General features: G+C 37.0%; 1 protein-coding gene across 1 annotated transcript in view; it reads right to left on the reverse strand.

Moving 5' to 3' along the window:
• The window catches only part of RAB3C (RAB3C, member RAS oncogene family), a gene marked incomplete at both ends in the record, with an annotated part of 309,288 nt that overhangs the window by 166,305 nt on the left and 122,664 nt on the right, over positions 1 to 20,319 (reverse strand). The window contains one exon of the mRNA XM_082837397.1: positions 1,378 to 1,496. Coding sequence (XP_082693523.1) covers positions 1,378 to 1,496 — 119 coding nt within the window. The remainder of the gene's footprint in view (positions 1 to 1,377; positions 1,497 to 20,319) is intronic.

The following is a 20,319-nucleotide window of genomic DNA, read 5'->3' on the forward strand; positions in this document are numbered from 1 at the left end:
ACTGGCATTTCTTACAATATTCAGTCTACTGAAAAGAGGGGTACTTAAGCCTTCTTCTATGCCCCTCAGTTGAAGATAATTATTTTTTCATGGAGGTCCTAAGCTTGTCTTTTTCAGTTTACAGCTATATATTTCCCTTTTGAGTTGCTATTGTTAGTGGTATTATTACAATTTTTTTGTATTGTAAGTGTGTGTGTGTGTGTGTGTGTGTATGTAAATAAGAAAGATGTAGGTGCATTTTCAGATAAGCAAAAAAATTTTAAAGAAACAATCTAAGGCAAACTGAAATTTTTAATAGCATCTGACCTTCACTGAGCTGATACACATATAAAAAAATCATTTTGGATAATACTATCATGTAAAACAGAAAAAAAAATGTTTATCTTACCTGTGTATTGCTAATTTTTCCTTCGATAAGACAAGCCATGACTGTATTTGGAGTTAAAATGTGGTGTCTGTTTAGTCCTGGTCCTAGCAGTGAGCTCACTTTCCTCCTAATACCACACAAAGCGCAACTAGACTCTGGCTCTTTCCCCAGAAAAGTAGCCCTGTTCCGCCCTGCTGCTTTAATTCATGACCATGACCATGACCATCAGCTTTTCAGTGTCTCCTCCGGAGGTGCTGGTGGAATAGGCTGAAGGAGCTGCAGCCACAGCAGTCAACCCCCCATAGCAAATCCCACAGACAGAGGTGTTTTCACATGGTTTGATGTAGCTGGGAGTCAAGAAAGGTTTCAGTTTTTTCTTTTTCTTCATCCCAGTCCTTTGGAACTTTTCAATTTGAAGAAAAACTGGAAACTATCTAACAAATCCAGATAAGGGGTCAGCAAACTTTTACTGTAAACAGCCAGACAGAAGATGTTTTAGGCTTGTGGGCTCTATGGTCTCTGTTGCAGCTACTTAACTCTGCTGTTGTACCATGAAAGTAGTCATAGACAATAAGTAAATGAACCTGGCTGTGTTCTAATAAAACTTTATTTATAAAACAAGTGGTGAGCCAGTTGTGGCTCATAGTTCAAATTTGGCCTATGGTTCATGGTTTCCAGATTCCTATTTTAGACCAGTATGCTTCCAGACCATTCATTATTTGTACTCCAAAAAATCAAAAGCAATGTACTTGTCCCCACGGAACTAAAGATCACAGGATGCAAAGCACTGGAGTGAACAAAATAGAGCAAAATCATCAAAATGATTTCTTATCAATCCTTAAATGGGTCTGAGCATAGCTAGCCCTTATTTGCTTTATGAAACACAAGTGGGGTCACAGTATATAAAAATACACATATTACATTGTGGTGTGATCACTGCTTTGAGGAGGGAGAGAGAGGTGAGTGAAAAAAAGTCATTATTAGTAATGCGAACATTTGCTCTTACTTACCAATCCTGTACTGCATTGAAGGATTCTTCATTTGTGATGTCATACATTAAAATAAAGCCCATGGCTCCACGATAATAGGCTGTGGTGATAGTCCTGTATCTTTCCTGGCCTGCTGTGTCCTACAAAATAAAAATAATAATCTGTCAAAAAATGAGGCAATACACCTTCTGGGAAGTGATTAGTTATTCCCAAAATAGTCATAACAGAGAGTCTAAATTGTATTTACAATGTATAGCTATATATGTTTTTCAGTCTTGTTTTTCCTAATGATTTTCATATGGCCGCTCTGCAGTATTATGAGTAAATCTTTTTTTTGGGGGGGGGTGTAAAGAACTAGCTCAGAGTACCTTCTACATATGTTCATTCCCATTAAGGAGCATTTAACTATAGAAAAGAAAATAAGAAGAAAGATCATACATATCAAAATCTGTGGCTTTTGTAGAGTTTAAAACCAGAAGAGCACATTAGCTCCATCATTATGTATTTACTGTCTATCTGCTAAGTACAAGCCTCTGTGGGGAAAAAAAGAGAAAAGGACCTTTTATGAAAAGGTCCCTGCATTTAAAAGCATGCAGTGTAGTTTCCAGTTATTCAATGGTAAAATGACAATTAAAATACCTACTTTGTGTGGGTGTTTGAGTCGGACAGATCTGGAGTTCCCACTCTCCCATTAGAGAGCTTGGGGGGACATGCACAAGCTGCTGAGCCTCTATTAACTTAAACCCCCTAAAGTCTAGCATGCCTGTTAGGGTGACATGAAATAATGCATGGAAAGTGCTTCACTGAACCCGACACACAAAAAGTGGCCAATAAATGGTAAGAACTGGCTGTTATTCCTGAAATTTGGGAAGGCAAGGCTAACACAGGATGGTAGATGGCAGCTTACAAATGCAGGAGCTCAGGGCCTGCAAAATCGTCTCATGCAGCAGTGAAATCTGAGAATCAGAGGCAGCTACATCACTGAAATGACCTATATAGGTCACAGATACTGCACGATGTAGTTGAAGAAATTATTCCTCAATTCAACTAACTCTTGCTCCTTTGTCTTCTCAGGATCTGGGGGTATAACTTATAACCCAATGCTCCTTGGCTTCCCCCTTCACCACTTTCCCAGGCGATTGGGCTCTGATTTCTCTGTCCTAGTATTCTAGGTGCATAGCATTTTGGACAGAAATGTCACCTTCTTTCTGACTTCAGTCTGGGTCCTCTTTCTTCCCTTCTCCCAGAGATGCCTCCTTTGTATACAAAGTGCATCCCAGTTCCCCCTAAGGCAATATTAATAGGTCTTGAAGGGAAAGCTAATGTGTTAGATGATTCAAGAAGAAGTTCCTTTAGCATCAAAATGAAGTGAACAAAGCACCGAGCTGATCTCCCTGTGCTTTGCGGCTGCTTCCCACTAGCTATCTATTTTACGTTTGTTTGGTAGTGTATATATGTCCATGCCTCTCTCTCGCTTTGTCACAGCTCACCCTCGCCCCTCCCCATATCCTCAAGTCCATTCTCTAGTAGGTCAGACGCAAGAGGGGAGAGATATGGGAACATGTGTATATGTATAACTGATTCACTTTGTTATAAAGCAGAAACTAACACACCATTGTACAGCAATTATACTCTAATAAAGGTGTAAAAAAATAAAATAAAATAAAATAAAATAAAACCTTAAAAAAAATGAAGTGAACATCTCCTGGGTCTCACTCTTAGAACAGGCTCATGTTGGACACACTGTTCCTCACCTGTAGGTACCCTCCTGCTCAGATGCTTGCACTCCACATCGGACTAACAGTAGGAAACTCAAGAATGCTCACAATTTTCTCCTAATTTGTGTGGTTTATTCTATTTGGCCCCTGAAAGTTCAGAGAATGGTAACCAAAGAAGGCTGAGGAAATCAGCAAATGATTCCAGGAGAATGTGGGCGTGTGAAATAAAACTTGAAAATTAGCAAAGGGTGTGACTGTTCATGAGCAACAATTCTACCCTACACTTGGAGCAGGGATAAGGCTGGCCTGATTAGAGGTGTTTATTAGGTAATATTATTGAAATAAGTTTCCAAAGGTAAGATAAAAACAGGTTATGGTATCCAAAATAACAAAAAATGAAGCAAAACAAACGAGGAAGGTCTTTCAGAACATACCACTAATTGGCAGAAAATAAAAAGGAAAGTCTAGGTTTCACCACGTGAAAATGTGACCATTCCTTGAATATACAAAAAATGCTATGAAGAAAATTGAAATGATATATAATCAAATGATATTTGAATATTTTACTGTACTTTGCTTAGTATTTTATAAATATGAAGGTATAGATATTAGAGATAAACTTGGAAATCAAAAACTGCATGTAATTGGGACAATCATACAAATTTATTAGACAGAAAGAAGACAATCTTGAGCTTATTTGGATATTTTTGGATATTCGTTGGATATAATTCCATTAACAGTATATCCAACTGTGAAATGAAGGAGAAAGAGAACCAAATGCTCAAAGACTGTGTTTAAAAAGCAAGGTGTAATTAGAGATTGTGTAATATATTTTAGCTCCTGGGGAACAGAACCCCTTATAACTAGTCATTCTATTTTAAAACTTAGGCACTTTTGTCTTGGGTTCATATTTTTCAGAATACATTATCTATAAAATTACCACTTTTTTTCCTACTGTGAAGTAATTTTAAATAACTTTCTTTATCTCTTGGTAAAATATCTTTTTGACATTGACCAAGTAGCCTTCTTACAGGTTAGGGACCCACTTCCTGCTGCTTTCTCTATACAAAAGACAGCTTTTCCCCAATTTCTCAATAGGAGAAAACAGCCAATATGCCCGAGGCACTGCTAAAATGTGACCTAGACCCTTCCTGTCAAGCATGTCTTCAATACAGACACTAAATAATGTTGTGTTGAAAATCTATGACATTTTCTCTCTCTTCTTGACCTCTTCCAGTGATGGCTTCCTCTTTCATAAGATGTTAATTTTATTTTGACAGTAAAGAAACTAGATCTAGTGTTATAAAACATATCAATTTCACACTGGAAGTGTATTTAATCTTCAAGGGAGCAGAAATCAAGGTCCCGTTACATTATGATTGAGATGTTACAGGAAACCACGGAGTTGGATAGCCATTATGTATCCAAATTTTAAAACAGAGAGAGGGGGACAAAAACAGCTTTTAAGAAAAAGAAAAAAAAAAGAAGCTTTCAGACAGCACTTAAGTCACAGCAAGGGGCAGGACCTTCCACAGGATTCTAACTTGAACTCAGAAACACAATCTAATTGGAGGTAGTTGTCACCTCAGAGCTCTCAGGGAGAATAAGAAATTGCACCAAGTAGGGGAAGTGTAGTAAGAAATACAGAGAGGAAATTTCCTTTCCAAATGCAAATAAAATAAAAGAGTAAAACTAAGCTAATAGACACTAGTTGGCTCTGCATTGGTTTTGAGTACTGAAAACAATTTTAAGATTACAAACTCATTAGCATTTTCTCTCCCATTATATTAGGAAGAAAAAGGAGTCAGAAAAAATACCTCATTACATTTGACATTTACCAATAATGATAGAAGGTTATATTGGAAAGAAAAGAACATTTATAATGTCAAGTGCCACTAACGTAATTAAATGTGAGAATCTCCAAAGGTAACTGACTAAGATGGTACTTCTCAATCTGCTCAGGAAAATGGCTCTAAACTCTGGCTTTGCCTTGCTGCTCTGCCCAGTTGATTCTAATAACTGGAGATACCTGCTGGTTTTCTATAAATGTAGGCTTCTGGTGATTGAAAAACACAACAGGAAATCTTTCACAAAAAAAGGGATAAAAATATGATTTAAAAATGAAAGCTTTCTTCCAAGAGAGTTAGCTTTCATTTTTCTCTCTTTTAAGAAAAAATAAAATCATCTTAGCTGGCTTAAATATTTTGACTTCTCAATCATGTTTTTAGGAGGAATTTTTGGCTTAAATGATAGGTTTGATTAGCAAATACTTGAATATCTGTCAAAAAAGAGCTCTAAAATGGAAAACATTAGCAGTTTGGTAAGTAGTAGCTAGGAACATTTTCAGTTTGAATTTTGGCATTTTTGCCTGTTTTTGCCTTATGTTTTCTTTCTCTGGTGAAACATTTTATTTTTTTAACTGCATGTAGTGCCTTCTCAAACACTTCTGAGGTCACACAGAGATAATGTGCAGTTTTAGGATCGAGGAAATAGCTTTCACTTGTAAAATCTGGGTTATACTGTAATTTGGTTTTGTTTTGGTGGTTACTTCTCTCTGTATTGGATTAAAGGGAAAATGGAAGAAACCATTGGTAAAGAAACATAACTCAAATAATATCACTACCCTCAAAATACATTTATTGGATGTCTAGACAGAGAAAAATAGATTGAAGGACAGACAATCCTGATACATGAAACAGTAGGTAATTTTATAGATGGAGAAACCAAACCAGAACACATTGGTGTTAACTGATCAACAAAGGTAATTTAATTAAGCTAAAGGAAGTAATATGTAATAATCCAAAGAGGAAATCAACAGCAATGTAGGATGAGAACACTGCAACATAAGACATAAGACACATTTTATCTAGTGAACTTCTAAATAGACACAAATATGTGAAACGGAATAAACAGTCATTTAGCATTCAAGCAAGTAACAATCTTTTAACTTGTACCTTGCTACCTTCTACCTGTAGGAATTATTTTGAATCATCAAAGGAAGATTAAATTATACTCAATATAATTTAATATTAATGCTGATTGGTTGATTGATTCATTCATTCAATAAACAATAAGTGAACACCTATTACCAGTTACAGACTGTGAGAGATATTTATTAAATTTATTTTATGTATTCTAGATGTATTTTTTATATTTAAAAACTCTATACTTTAAAAGCATTTCATTAATCAGGATATCATATTCCTCACATGTCTACAAAATATTAGACATGAAATATCATTTCTAAAGAACCAGATAGCATAGCAATTTAAAATTGTAACTGAGACCATCTGCTCAGCGGTGAGGTTCTCCAATTCATAGTCACAGTTATGGGCTGTACTGTGTTCCCCCCACCAAAATATGTGAAGTCCTAACCCTAGAACCTGTGAATGTAACCTTATTTGGAAATAGCATCTTGGCAGATGTAATCAAGTTGGGATGAGTTCATACTGGATTACGGTGGGTTCTAATCCTATGACCAGTGTCCTTTCAAGAAGGGAAAACAGAGACACAGAGAAGGCCACATGAAGGCAGTAGCAGAGATTGGAGTGATGTATCAACAAACCAAGAAACGCCAAGGATTGCTGGCAACCCCTAGAAGCTAGGAGAGAGGCGTGAAATGAATTCTCCCCCTACAGCCCGAGAGAGAGCATGGCCCTGTGATACCTTAATTTAGGACTTCTAGCCTCCAGAACTGTGAGACAATAAATTTCTGTTGTTTTAAGCCACCCAGTTTGCGGTACTTCATTATAGCAGCGGTAGGAAACTAATGCAGTCATCAACCCCAGTCTGCAATCTTCATGATCAGGGCAAAAGCAATATAAATTTCACAGCTATCCACATACCCCTTTACTACTTTACAGGAGAGAAAATATGGAAGATTAACAGTAGTCTTATTGAGAAGCCTAACATAGTCTCACGAAGATGTTATGCTAAAATGTATAACTATATTCCATTTATGAAAAATTAATTCTATTCAAAAATGGTGAGTTGATATATCTTATTGCTTTAAAAAAGTAGACCTTAAATATACATGAATACATACATATATTGTTCTTAGAAGGACAGAGCATGATTGCTTGAAGCGATACACATTATATACTGTTTCACGTTGGAATTTCATCCCCAAATTTTTGAAATGCTGTTACAGAAAAACCTAAAGTCATAACATATGCTGAGACACTACTCTCCAAAACAACAGAAACAACAAAATGCTGATTATTATACATTACTTCTTTTAGGTGATGTTACTTTCCTTCCAGTTGTATTTATTTTTTAATTTCCATAAATAGGCAGGCATAAAGCAGCATTGAACATAGTCTGATAAAAATAGTAAGCAAAACAGGAAGCTCAAATATTTTATGCTTTCTTGTTGCATGCTTATTTTTGGAATAAGAACTTTTTTTCCTTACAGCATTTAATCTTCCATTAAAATGAAATTTACAAACGACTTTTCCCTACTGATCTTGTACAGTTTGAATTCATTTACAGACACTTAGTTATACAAGCATCTGTAAATGAAGCTCACATTTTAGAAGAGTTCTAATAAACTGGCCTCTAAATAGTTCTTTGATCAATGTAGATGTTCTTCTTACCTATTGTCTTTTATCCATCCTCTTCACACCAGCCGATTTTATTGATCAGATTTTCTTGGCATGATGTTTAGCTTTGAAATACCCAAACCTTCATTTTACAATGGCATCCACTTCCAAGCAAAACCCTAATAAAATAACCCTGAGGCACAAGGATAAAACTTGACCTATTATTTCTTGGCAGTGTTACCATGGCAATTCATCCTTCCTGGAAGAGAGGAACGGTTGTATATAGCTCTTTTATAGGGGGCCTTAGACTCTATTGTCAGTGACAACCCAACACATCTACCAATTGTATGTTTCTGCTCATGAAAGTTGGAGACACTTTTCAGTAAACGCCATTTCAATGCTCAGATGAACTCTCTTCAAGACCTTAATAAAATTTACAATCAAAAGCATGTAAAGGCATCTTCACTCATTTAAGAGCTTGTTATCTAAGAACAATTAACACAAAGGCAGAGAAAGGTGCCATTTTTTCTTTCTTTCTTTTTTTTATTTATTCATTTTTCGCTGCGTTGGGTCTTTGTCACTGCACGCAGGCTTTCACTAGTTGCGGTGAGAGGGGCTACTCTTCGTTGCGGTGCAAGGGCTTCTCATTGTGGTGGCTTCTCTTGTTGAGGAGCAGGTCTCTAGGTGCACAAGCTTTAGTAGTTGTGGCACACAGGCTCAGTAGTTGTGGCACACAGGCTTTGTTGCTCCGCAGCATGTGGGATCTTCTTGGACCAGGGCTCGAACCGGTATCCCCTGCATTGGCAGGAGGATTCTTAACCACTGCGCCACCAGGGAAGCCCTGCTTTCTTTCTAATTAATCTTTTCAACATTCTTCTCAGTGGGATTTTGATTATGCTCAACTTTGTCAAAACCTAGGGCATAAATATTTAAATGAAGGCAGCTTGGAGCTTTTAGTCAAAATCAGTGATTGCTTTTCTTCCCAGAATGCAATTCAAAATGCTTGCCAGCAGATCAAGTGCTCTGTGTTTTAAACGATAATAGGCTTTTGAGTGGGATTCTTATTGTTGCCCTAAAATTGGCACTAAGACTCCAGCCAAACTTCTTACAAAGGGATGGAGCTTTCACTTGCACAGCCATGTGCCAGTTGGTTGGTTGGATGGATGTCTGCTTAGGCAATGGAATTGCTGATCTGCGCTTATGTAGGGGTATTTGAGACCTGGAGAGAGATGGCAGGGTTGAGGAGGGGGAGGTGGTAGAGGAGCCCGACTTCCCACAGGTTAGCAATAAACACCACAGCAGGCAGCTGCTCTTGAGACATCTTGCCATTAACCCTCCTCTGAGAGGGCTGTCTCCTGGAGGAAGCTGGGGAGATGGGGAATACTAACAGGGGCAAGAGGGGTCAGAAGGAATGTTAACAGGTTCTGGCTGAATATCTGGCACATTTTAGCTGTGTGAACTTGGTTATCTCACTTGCCCCTCTGGGCTTTGATGTCTTCATTTGTAAATGAGAAAATAAATTTTCTAAGTCTGTTTCAGCTCTCAATTCATAGAATGTCTTTAAATACCTTTTCCCCTCTTCTAGGATTTTTGGGCTAGTGCATCACAATCTTTCTACTGGTGAAATCTGTCCATTAATATTTACCCTAATTACCACTCTCTTTGCATAGATGTTTCCCATCTTATTTCATATTTGGCTTGATTTTCCTGTAATTCTTTCTATTCATTTCCTGCTTTCTCTTTGGCTGAATGTTTTTCACTTTTTTCTAATTTTATTCTTCCCTTTATTAGTTTGGAAGTTATACCTGCTCTATATAAAGTGATTATTAAAATTTCAAAATTTACGTTCAAAAAATTTAATTATCTTTATCTTTATTTACTCAAATTCAAATATTTAGAATAATCTGTCAGTCATCCCTTCCCATTCTACATAATAATGTTGTACAATGTTCCATATTCTAATACTATCTTGACTTTTTACTCCCTGTATTAGACATTATTATGTTTTACACAGACATTATTCATTTATATTTATCCTATGTTTTCCAGTTTCCCTGCTCACAATTTCTTCTTATCAATACATATTAAACTACCGTTCCATACTTCTGAAGTGCGTTCTTCAGAAATCTCACCGGTGAAGGTCTTTTGATAGTAAATATTCTCCTCCTGCATGTCTGAAGATATATTTATTTAGCCATTATTCATGAATAATGTTCAATAAATATATATTATTGGGTGTAAATTCTAGTTATACTCTGTTCTTTATAGCATTATGCTATTGTTTATAGACTTCAGTTGATACATTCAAAAATATGCTATCACTCTAATTATTGTTGTATTTTAGGTAAACTGTTTTCTCCGAAGCTACTGTTAAGAGTTTCCCTTCATCTTTGGTGGTCTTCAGTTTTGCAATGATGTGGCTACACTTACAATTCTTTTATTTATGTTGCTTGGGGTTCACTGTGATTCCCTATTTTGAGGATTCTTGTCTTTCAAACTTTTAGAAAAAAATCCAGTCACTATCTCTTCAAACTACTTTTCTCCCATTCTTTATTTTCCCCCCTTTATTTTGGACTTACAATTAGATATCAGGAAAGTAAGGTGACCACACAGCCTGGGCTTCTCAGGAAAGTCCCAGGTTATGCCTTGTGGTAGATCAATGAACACTTAAATAATGAACTTATTGACTCAAAAGTCTTCTGGAACTTTTTCAATTTAATTCATATCTGAAAACATGCCTGGATCTATATAACAAGTTCATAGTTTCTGACAAGGTTTCTGTCAGTTCTGAAGAGTTTGGAAAAAAAGGTTTGAAAAAGTTTTAAAGGTCAGCTGAGTCACACATTGTAAAACTTGTTAGCTTTAAAATGAAAGTAGAACTGGGTATAAAATATATGCTGTGGCATGAGTCTGCCTCTAGAAAAGGAGTGTTTCTGTTTCTCGTGAGGTCTCTGACCTGTTAAATCATCACATTGGCTGTTCAGCTTATTTTTTTCTCTGATCAGCTTTCTTTAGTTACCCATGTTTAAAAGTGGTTGTGTCACTCATTGCAGGTCAAGATCACAGGCTGGTATCTGATTCACTGGTGTTTCATGTGATTAACACAGTCGTTAAAAAATTGTAAGCCAACATTGAAGAATGTGGAGATTTTTACACAAAAGCCCAGATTTCCAATTTCTTTTGAAAAATGTTAAAAGATGGTAACAAACTGCTGTATGGCCATTGAGGGCTGAGGCTGGGTAGCAGCTGCCTCTTTTATACAGTCATCTGCCTTTCTCTCCTTTCTGCTGTTGCCTGTTCCCTAAGGCACTGCTATTTGAGATCACCCAGCACCTACCACCATAAGTATTTCTGTTTATCCTCTGTTCAAAACCATCCTATGTCTTCCTTTCAGCCTGAGGATAAAGTCCAAATTCCTTAGGCTTTTTTCCATTTGGCCCCATCATCCCTTTCCAATTTTATCTTTACATTTATATTTATTATATGTGTTTATTCTTCTTTTCGATCCCATTGTGTCAGAATCTGACCATGTTTCTCAAACCACGCCCCGTGTTTTCTGACTTCCGTGTCTTCTTCCTGTGTGTTTACGCCTCCACGTGCTTGTCCTCTTGATCTTGTGTTTTCCTCCTCAGTAGAATCCAAGTATATCTTTAAAAAAATATCTTATCAAATAGCTATTCTTCTTATTCTTCTGGACTGTCTTAACCAAAGAATAAAACTAGTTCTTAACCTAGCCTAGGCAAGTTGATGCCTAGGTGAAAGTTACATTTGGGATCAAAATTTATACAAGGAAAAAGTCAGGTTGTCTTAACAAATCAATATTCTGACTAGAGCTAATCAATGAATTTGGTAAAGTGGCAGGATACAAAATTAATGCACAGAAATCTCTGGCATTCCTATATACTAATGATGAAAAATCTGAAAGTGAAATCAAGAAAACACTCCCATTTACCATTGCAACAAAAAGAATAAAATATCTAGGAATAAACCTACCTAAGGAGACAAAAGATCTGTATGCAGAAAATTATAAGACACTGATGAAAGAAATTAAAGATGATACAAATAGATGGAGAGATATACCATGTTCTTGGATTGGAAGAATCAACATTGTGAAAATGACTCTACTACTGAAAGCAATCTATAGATTCAATGCAATCCCTATCAAACTACCACTGGCATTTTTCACAGAACTAGAACAAAAAATTTCGCAATTTGTATGGAAACACAAAAGACCCCGAATAGCCAAAGCAATCTTGAGAACGAAAGAAGGAACTGGAGGAATCAGGCTCCCAGACTTCAGACTATACTACAAAGCTACAGTTATCAAGACGGTATGGTACTGGCACAAAAACAGAAAGATAGATCAATGGAACAGGATAGAAAGCCCAGAGATAAACCCACGCACATATGGTCACCTTATCTTTGACAAAGGAGGCAGAAATGTACAGTGGAGAAAGGACAGCCTATTCAATAAGTGGTGCTGGGAAAACTGGACAGCTACATGTAAAAGTATGAAATTAGATCACTCCCTAACACCGTACACAAAAATAAGCTCAAAATGGATTAAAGACCTAAATGTAAGGCCAGAAACTATCAAACTCTTAGAGGAAAACATAGGCAGAACACTCTATGACATAAATCACAGCAAGGTCCTTTTTGACCCACCTCCTAGAGAAATGGAAATAAAAACAAGAGTAAACAAATGGGACCTAATGAAACTTAAAAGCTTTTGCGCAGCAAAGGAAACCATCAAGAAGACCAAAAGACAACCCTCAGAATGGGAGAAAATATTTGCAAATGAAGCAACTGACAAAGGATTGATCTCCAAAATTTATAAGCAGCTCATGCAGCTTAATAACAAAAAAACAAACAACCCAATCCAAAAATGGGCAGAAGACCTAAATAGACATTTCTCCAAAGAAGATATACAGAGTGCCAACAAACACATGAAAGAATGCTCAACATCACTAATCATGAGAGAAATGCAAATCAAAACTACAATGAGATATCATCTCACACCAGTCAGAATGGCCATCATCAAAAAATCTAGAAACAATAAATGCTGGAGAGGGTGTGGAGAAAAGGGAACCCTCTTACACTGTTGGTGGGAATGTAAATTGATACAGCCACTGTGGAGAACAGTATGGAGGTTCCTTAAAAAGCTACAAATAGAACTACCATATGACCCAGCAATCCCACTACTGGGCATATACCCTGAGAAAACCATAATTCAAAAAGAGTCATGTACCAAAATGTTCATTGCAGCTCTATTTACAATAGCCCAGAGATGGAAACAACCTAAGTGTCCATCATCGGATGAATGGATAAAGAAGATGTGGCACATATATACAATGGAATATTACTCAGCCATAAAAAGAGACGAAATTGAGCTATTTGTAATGAGGTGGATAGACCTAGAGTCTGTCATACAGAGTGAAGTAAGTCAGAAAGAGAGAGACAAATACCGTATGCTAACACATATATATGGAATTTAAAAAAAAAAATGTCATGAAAAACCTAGGGGTGAAACAGGAATAAAGACACAGACTTACTAGAGAATGGACTTGAGGCTATGGGGAGGGGGAAGGGTAAACGGTGACAAAGCGATAAAGAGGCATGGACATATATACACTACCAAACGTAAGGTAGATAGCTAGTGGGAAGCAGCCGCATAGCACAGGGAGATCAGCTCGGTGCTTTGTGACCGCCTGGAGGGGTGGGATAGGGAGGGTGGGAGGGAGGGAGACGCAAGCGGGAAGAGATATGGGAATATATGTATATATATAACTGATTCATTTTGTTGTGAAGCTGAAACTAACATACCATTGTAAAGCAATTATACTCCAATAAAGATGTTAAAAAAAAATATTCTGTCTGGGTTGACTTCTTGTTAAAAACTAATCAAACACTGGAAATCTATATTCCTAACATTATACTGGGTACCGAGAAAAATACAAAACAAGCATCCATATGATACGATCTCTAAAACAAAGAGTTTGTATTTTCCACAAACTGCCAAAATAAAGCATGTAACGTGATCTGAGACCCTGGCTGTATTTGCAGTGTTTATTGTATGATGTGTGCAGTCTGTGCTAGAGGGGTTGACTGAAATGAGCTGGAAAAGGCTCCAGGAAAACGTAAGGCCAGTCCTCAGGGATCAGTAGGTTTTGAAGGGCAGAGGTGAGGTAGTTAGCAGACACAACCACAACTGGGATCATGGGAAGACCATGGAAGTGACAGGGAGTGGAGAGACTGGCATTGATGTTTATCCTTCATATTTACTTACCTCAATCCCTCTGCAGGGATTAAAACAATGTTTATTGTGAAGTATTGCAGAAGGCTTTTGTTTGGTACCTGATAATTCACCAGGCACTGCAAATGGACAGTATGATTCCCTACTCCCTTTTAAATTGTAGTATCTTGTGGGGGAAACTGAGAACAGATTCTGTTTCTTCTACAGCAGGATCCATAATCCGAAATGGAAGAAAGAAAATGTAATCTATGACCCAGCACCAGGTGGATTAAATAATTAAACCCCTCTGAATTTTCACTTTCTAGCTAAAATAGGGATAATATTATCTACCTTCTCAAGGTTGTTGTAAGGATTAAATAAATGAACATATTGAAAGGCTTCTAGCACACACTAGGTGCTCAATAAATGGGTTCTTTTTTTTTTTTTTCTAGAAGCAGCAATGTGTGGAGGAAAGAACAAGGATTTGGTGTTAGAACACCTGGGTTCCTACTCTGGCTCTGAGACTCACATGCTGAGCGATTTTAGAAATATCACCTAACCTCTCTGAGAATCAGTATCCTGATTTCCAAAATGAAATTAGTAACTGATACGGAGTTGAATTGCAAGTTGCAAATGACAAACGTTCTCTGTAAGCTATAAGTTCTCTGTAAGCTATAGGTAATATCATTACTAGTGAATGTGTTAAAGATAGTACAGAATTGAAACATGTCAAATCCCAATAGAAAGTATTTGTTAAATGCAACTGGATTCCTCGGTAGAACATTGTTCCTTATATCTCCCATCTCCCAGAGAGGAGAGAAAATAAAGGTAGTTGTCCTTCAGAATCACCCAGCATCTACATACCCTCATTTTCTCTCTCCACGCCCCCTTACCTAAAAAAGGAACAGAATTCAAAGATGAAATACACAATTAAATCCTTATCATGACAATTACTTGATTATGCTTACTAATTTCTTTAAGATCCTCTGCACAGTCTTACTTTTATGATTGTTTTGACCTGCATTGAAACAAAAGGCCTAATGAATAACAACGGTGTTTTGAGGTTAGAGGAATGATTTCCACATCTCAGACTACTGCTCATTGTAGTTGATAAGTATCATTGAACGACAAGTACTATGTCCAATGAATGAAGTCTCAAAAATACATAGAGAGACAAAGGGAAATGAAAACGTAGAAACCAGATGCTAGAGAAACCGAAGTCGCTGTAGCATCTCATTATGTGCTCCGAATCCAGAGAGAGAAAGCTCGGAGCAGGCAGCTAGCTGTGCAGCAGGCCTGGGCAGCAAGAGGATAAAGTAACCGTCTGGCTCTGGAAGGAGCACGGGAAGGCCAGGGAGAAGTTTACTTTGGAAAGCCTTCTCGACTTGACCAGAAATAGTACTACTGTCAATAATGGTATATATTTCTCTTTTTGAAGTGGGTCTAATGTATTTATTTGTTTCTTTATATATAACCTTCATCACAAATAATTCAAAAAATATAATGAGATGACATTACATCCGTATGAAATATCTAAACATCAAAGGCAACTTTGAGTTGTTGAGTACTATTTTACAAGTTGTTAAGTTGGTCGAAAATATTAAGCCCATTGCCTGGCATTCAAGAAACAGGGACACTCAGACTCAGGCCTCACCCAGCATAGGGCACTTTCCTGTGTGGCCTTTGTGACCTCACATTTCTGTATGAGATTATATAGGATCAAATTTTATAAGGCACAAAGCCATACAGGGTCTCCTAAGATCGATGGTAATCGCAAATAAGCTTTGGAGATCACACAGCTAAGTAGAAGACAAACCCTGGCTTCTGCCTACTTTTTTGGTTATGTTGAAGCCATTGAAAGATAGTTTCAATGGCTATTTAAGCAGTTCTCTCTTTCCTTTCTGTTCAGTTCTGAACAGACACCCATGCAGAGTTGAGGCTGGGGCTCAGCTTCATAATCAGAGGGACTGAAATCGAAGGCGGAGGTCAGAGGTGGGTTACAAAGACGATTATAGGGTTAAAGAGAGATGTGCTCGAGGGGAACAACTCAAGCTTTATTAAGTCTCAGAAGTCTGAAAGTGACTTCCTTAGAACTTCAGTATTTTGAAATCTTTCTGATAGAGCATGAGAAGTGGCTCTTTTCTTTTTATAAATCTTCATTCAAGACAGGACTAGTCTTATTGGGGGAAATGGGGCCTGGACATTGGCTGCAAGATGTGTGGAAGCTGGAAAGGCACACAGGATATCTAAGGGCTGGGCTGTGAGTTATGGAGGCCCCTCTGGGGAGGCAGGGGGGCCAGAGCCGGGAGAGGAGAGCCCCGTGGGCACTCAGGGCCCCTTTAACATTGTTACTATGGACGCTGCTTTTGAAAGGGCTGAAACCTGACCACAGAACCAAAAGCAAACAAAATCTAAAGGAGAAGCCAAATTCGTATTAAAACGTGATACAATCTAAATCTAGAATAACATCTATAGAATTGATTCAACCTGAATTCCATTTAGGGGTTAAATCTTCTATTAAGTCAGAAAAAGTAAATTTCCAGGAGTCATTACAAATAAATCAACCACATTATCTCCAGATCAAATAAAAAAGAGCCTGTATTGAATTGTATGAAAGAGGATACAGATAGGCAGTTTTATGTTGTATAGTATATACAACACTCACACATTAGCATTTTACATTTAAGAAGCAAAATTAACTAGGATGAAGAAAATCATTATTGATGTGAAATAAAACCCATGCATAAAGAAGCATTTAGCTTTTATTTTTCATAGTAAAAAGTTACCCAAATCACTGTATTACAAATAGACCAAATAGACCTAAATCATTTGCCAAACAATCTGACAGCCCATAAAATCATTCTTCCCACATTTAAATTTCACTAACAACATGGCTGCTGGCATGAGAAGCCTGAAAGGGCATTCATATTCCAAATATAATTCAAATTTCTACTTTCAATGCAAAAAGTTCTTTTATGGCTTGTGTGCCTGACAAACATATTTTTCTTACCATGTCAACAGAACTCTACTGCTTGAATAGCTTGATAAGCAGAGTCAGAGAGCAGATCATTCTCCTACAGGAAAGACAGAAACTTCTCCAGCTGGGTAACACTCAGCTGGAGGATGCCAGGCCTGAGGATCACGCTGTGCTAATAAGGTCAGGGTCTGATCCCTGTGTGTTCTTCATTCTGCCCGATTACACGCTCAACCTGGTGAGTTATTTCACAAATGTGAGAGGCAGGCAGATGGGCAAGGGTGTAAGGCTGGACTTGCACAGATCCATCATCCTTCATAAAAGGACAAATGAATGATTCATTATATCCAAAGAAAATTCTAAGCTACTTCTGAAGAACTTGACCAAGTGGGTCAGAGTTTCTCCCATTTTGCAACCAAGAGCAATAAATTCTGTTGCTCAGAGTTGGCTTGGAGGGACAGATAAGACGGAGAGTTACCTCTTATCTTCAGGGAAATTTTAGGAGACCTATTCCTTCTCAATGGCTTATATAAAAATTACATTTGGTCATTTAAAATAGTGCCACACTCTCAGAAGTTCTCCTTTGGTCGATTTGGTGGTGGAGTCTGGGGATGTCCACTCTCTCCAGGTACCTTCGGTCATTCTGATGCTGGTGGTTTGACTAACGCTGAATACCTTTGAGGTGCAGGGACTCTGGGGTTAGGTGATTTGGGCTCATACTGTGGCTCCATCACTTACTAGTTGTGTGACCTTAGACAAATCAACTCATCTCTCTAAACCTCAGTTTCCTCAACTGTAAAATGGGATCATGATAGATTACCTCTCAAGGTTGTTATGAAGATTAAATGAGCTAACACAGGCAATTTGTTTACTATAAGAGCTCAGACTAGCAAGTGAGCAATACATGGTGGTTACTGTAACTCCCAAATGCTCTTTCATTTTTTAAATTTTCTTTCTTATATGCAATGTTTTATCTATTGATATGTTTCATGCTTATATATTGGGTTTTTTAAGTCACTGCAGAATATACAAATAATGCATATGCCATATATTGTGTGTGTATAATATTATATACATATATATATTATTGGTGTGATAGATCTAATTTTGGATGTCATTTTTTTCAAAGATGTGACTACAAACCACTGTTAACCATTCTTATTTAAATAAAATGTGAGTGACCAAGGAGTAAAGATGTCTTATACTTTGTCATTCTTTGCTAAAATGTGATCTCTTTTTTTCTCAAATGGAAATGAGATTACTGCTGCGGTCTTCCGATTTGTTTCAAGTGGACAGGCAAACATCTCCAAGCTTTAAAACTTCTTTCTGACAGAAGATCTACTTCAATGTGTCCGAGGCAATTTAAAAAACAAATAGAGACAAGCAAATAAAAATTTGAAATTGCCACAGAAAGAAAAGCAAACAAATAATGACTAAAAGTTTGCTTGGGCCTTTATCCAAGCTGGTTTTAGAAAAAGTATGAAGACTCTTTGCCTCAATGGTAAAAATGATTGGAGATATATAGATTTTGATGAAAATAGAGAAACTTACTAAGAAAAAAAGGGGTTGCCTCGAACTGGCGAGTACTTCGTCACTGGACATGTTTGAACACAGGCTGGGTGAGCAATGTTAAGGATGTCATAGAAGAGAGTTATGCATTCTGTAAAGCGTTAGACTACACAACCACAAGATTACAAAAGGAAAATGATAGATGGTGTTAAAGTTGTGAAGCTGGGTATTGGAAGTTTCGTCATGTTTTTGGTAACTACAAAGAAGTAAAGAAGTTACTAAACATCTGTGAAAAGACAAGGAGCTCAGATTTTGGACATATTTTATTTTAGCCCTAGGTGGAAACTCCAAAGCAGAGATGTTCTAAAACCAAACAATCTATAAATAGGTATGTCCTCATTATATTACAAACCTACTTTTTTTTCTTAATAACTTTTTTTGATTACTGGTTTTTCTGCTTTTCCTATCATACAAGTTTTGGTGATGCAATAAGGGAAGTAGCCATTTACCTGTAAATAAAGATACAAACTTGGGATGGGTGCCCAAAGCAAAAGGTGAAAAATATGTTTATCCAGAAGGTGCTCAAACTCTCTCCTTCCAAGACCATTGTCCCAAAAGTTGTAGCTGAAACTGACTGACCCCTCCTCTTAATTAGTGAGATAGTAAAGCTTACTATTCAACGTGGCCACAATAAGCTACTCCTTAAGCAAAAAAGAAAAAGTTTCTATTCTTGGTATTTCCTTTACACTTATTACTAGATCACTCAATGGTTATTGACACTAGATTAATGTGCATTTAAAAAAATTGTCCCAACTATCCCCAAAACCATCAGAGAAACATTACAAGTCATAAAATCATAATTTTATATTGGAGGCACCAACAATATAATATCCAGTATCTCCTATGATCAAATGAACTACAAGGTTACTATGAGCAATCTAAAAATAAGAGGAGGTGGATTGGTCAACATAAAATCAAATGCAGCCTAATCTCTTGATCATAGGAAGATGGATACTTCAGGCATAAGCACATTAATATGTAAAATTTAATTTGCTCCATTTCCAGAAACAAGTTAAATTAGGTTAGAGACCAGAGGGCCTCTTTCCAAAGAGACAGGAAGAGAGGGGGGATGGAGAGAGGGAATCAGAGTAAGTGGAGAGAGGTGGACAGAAGTGCTTGGGAACAAGTCATTTTATTCAAGGAGTCCTTTCAACAGTAAGTTTGTGTGTCATCTAGTTCTACTCCATAAACCCAGTTCCAAGAGACTTACACTCCCTCCAAAAGAATTCTCTTTATCCTTATAATATTCACTGAAACACACATTTGTTTTATCTTGGATTCTGAATTCAAGTCCCTCTTACCTGCTTTCCTAATAAATAAGAAATCCAAATGTCACAAGGTCAAGCTCATCATCAAAAATTTTTAAGAGTTTATAAAAGAAAGCCAATTGTTTGTAGATTACCAGTAATTCCATTTAACAGTGATACTGCAAAACTGCTGGCCATGAGACAGAAGAATCTAGTTCACATTTGGACTAGTCACTTATCTCTAACTGCTGAAATAAAATTCACTTGTGAGAAGCTATCTTCTTCCTGAAGGTCAAGGTTGCTTTGCCTAGTTAAAAAATAAGAACTCAAAAAATACTCTATGTGATATACAGTTATTTCATTAGTCAGTTGTTTATCTAAAAGTATTTTGAGAGCAGAGATTTCCTGAAGAAATATCTTTCTAACATATAACATGATGTCATAAATAACCAGATGGTTAAAAAATCATTACTGAAGATTGAGGAAAAAATCAAAAGATCATAGTGATGGCCAAAAATAATAAATTACATTCTCCTTTGCTTCGATGAAATTGGTTCTGAATATAACACTGCACTGTCACTCGCTTTGAACCTACCATCTATGAAACAAAGCAAAAGGAAATGCATACAGTTAGCTACGTGCTTGAAATTCTCTCTGACTTGGTAACACATGTTTCTCATGG

Source organism: Leucopleurus acutus, assembly GCF_964270905.1.
Source record: "Leucopleurus acutus genome assembly, chromosome: 3".
NCBI lineage: Eukaryota > Metazoa > Chordata > Mammalia > Artiodactyla > Delphinidae > Leucopleurus > Leucopleurus acutus.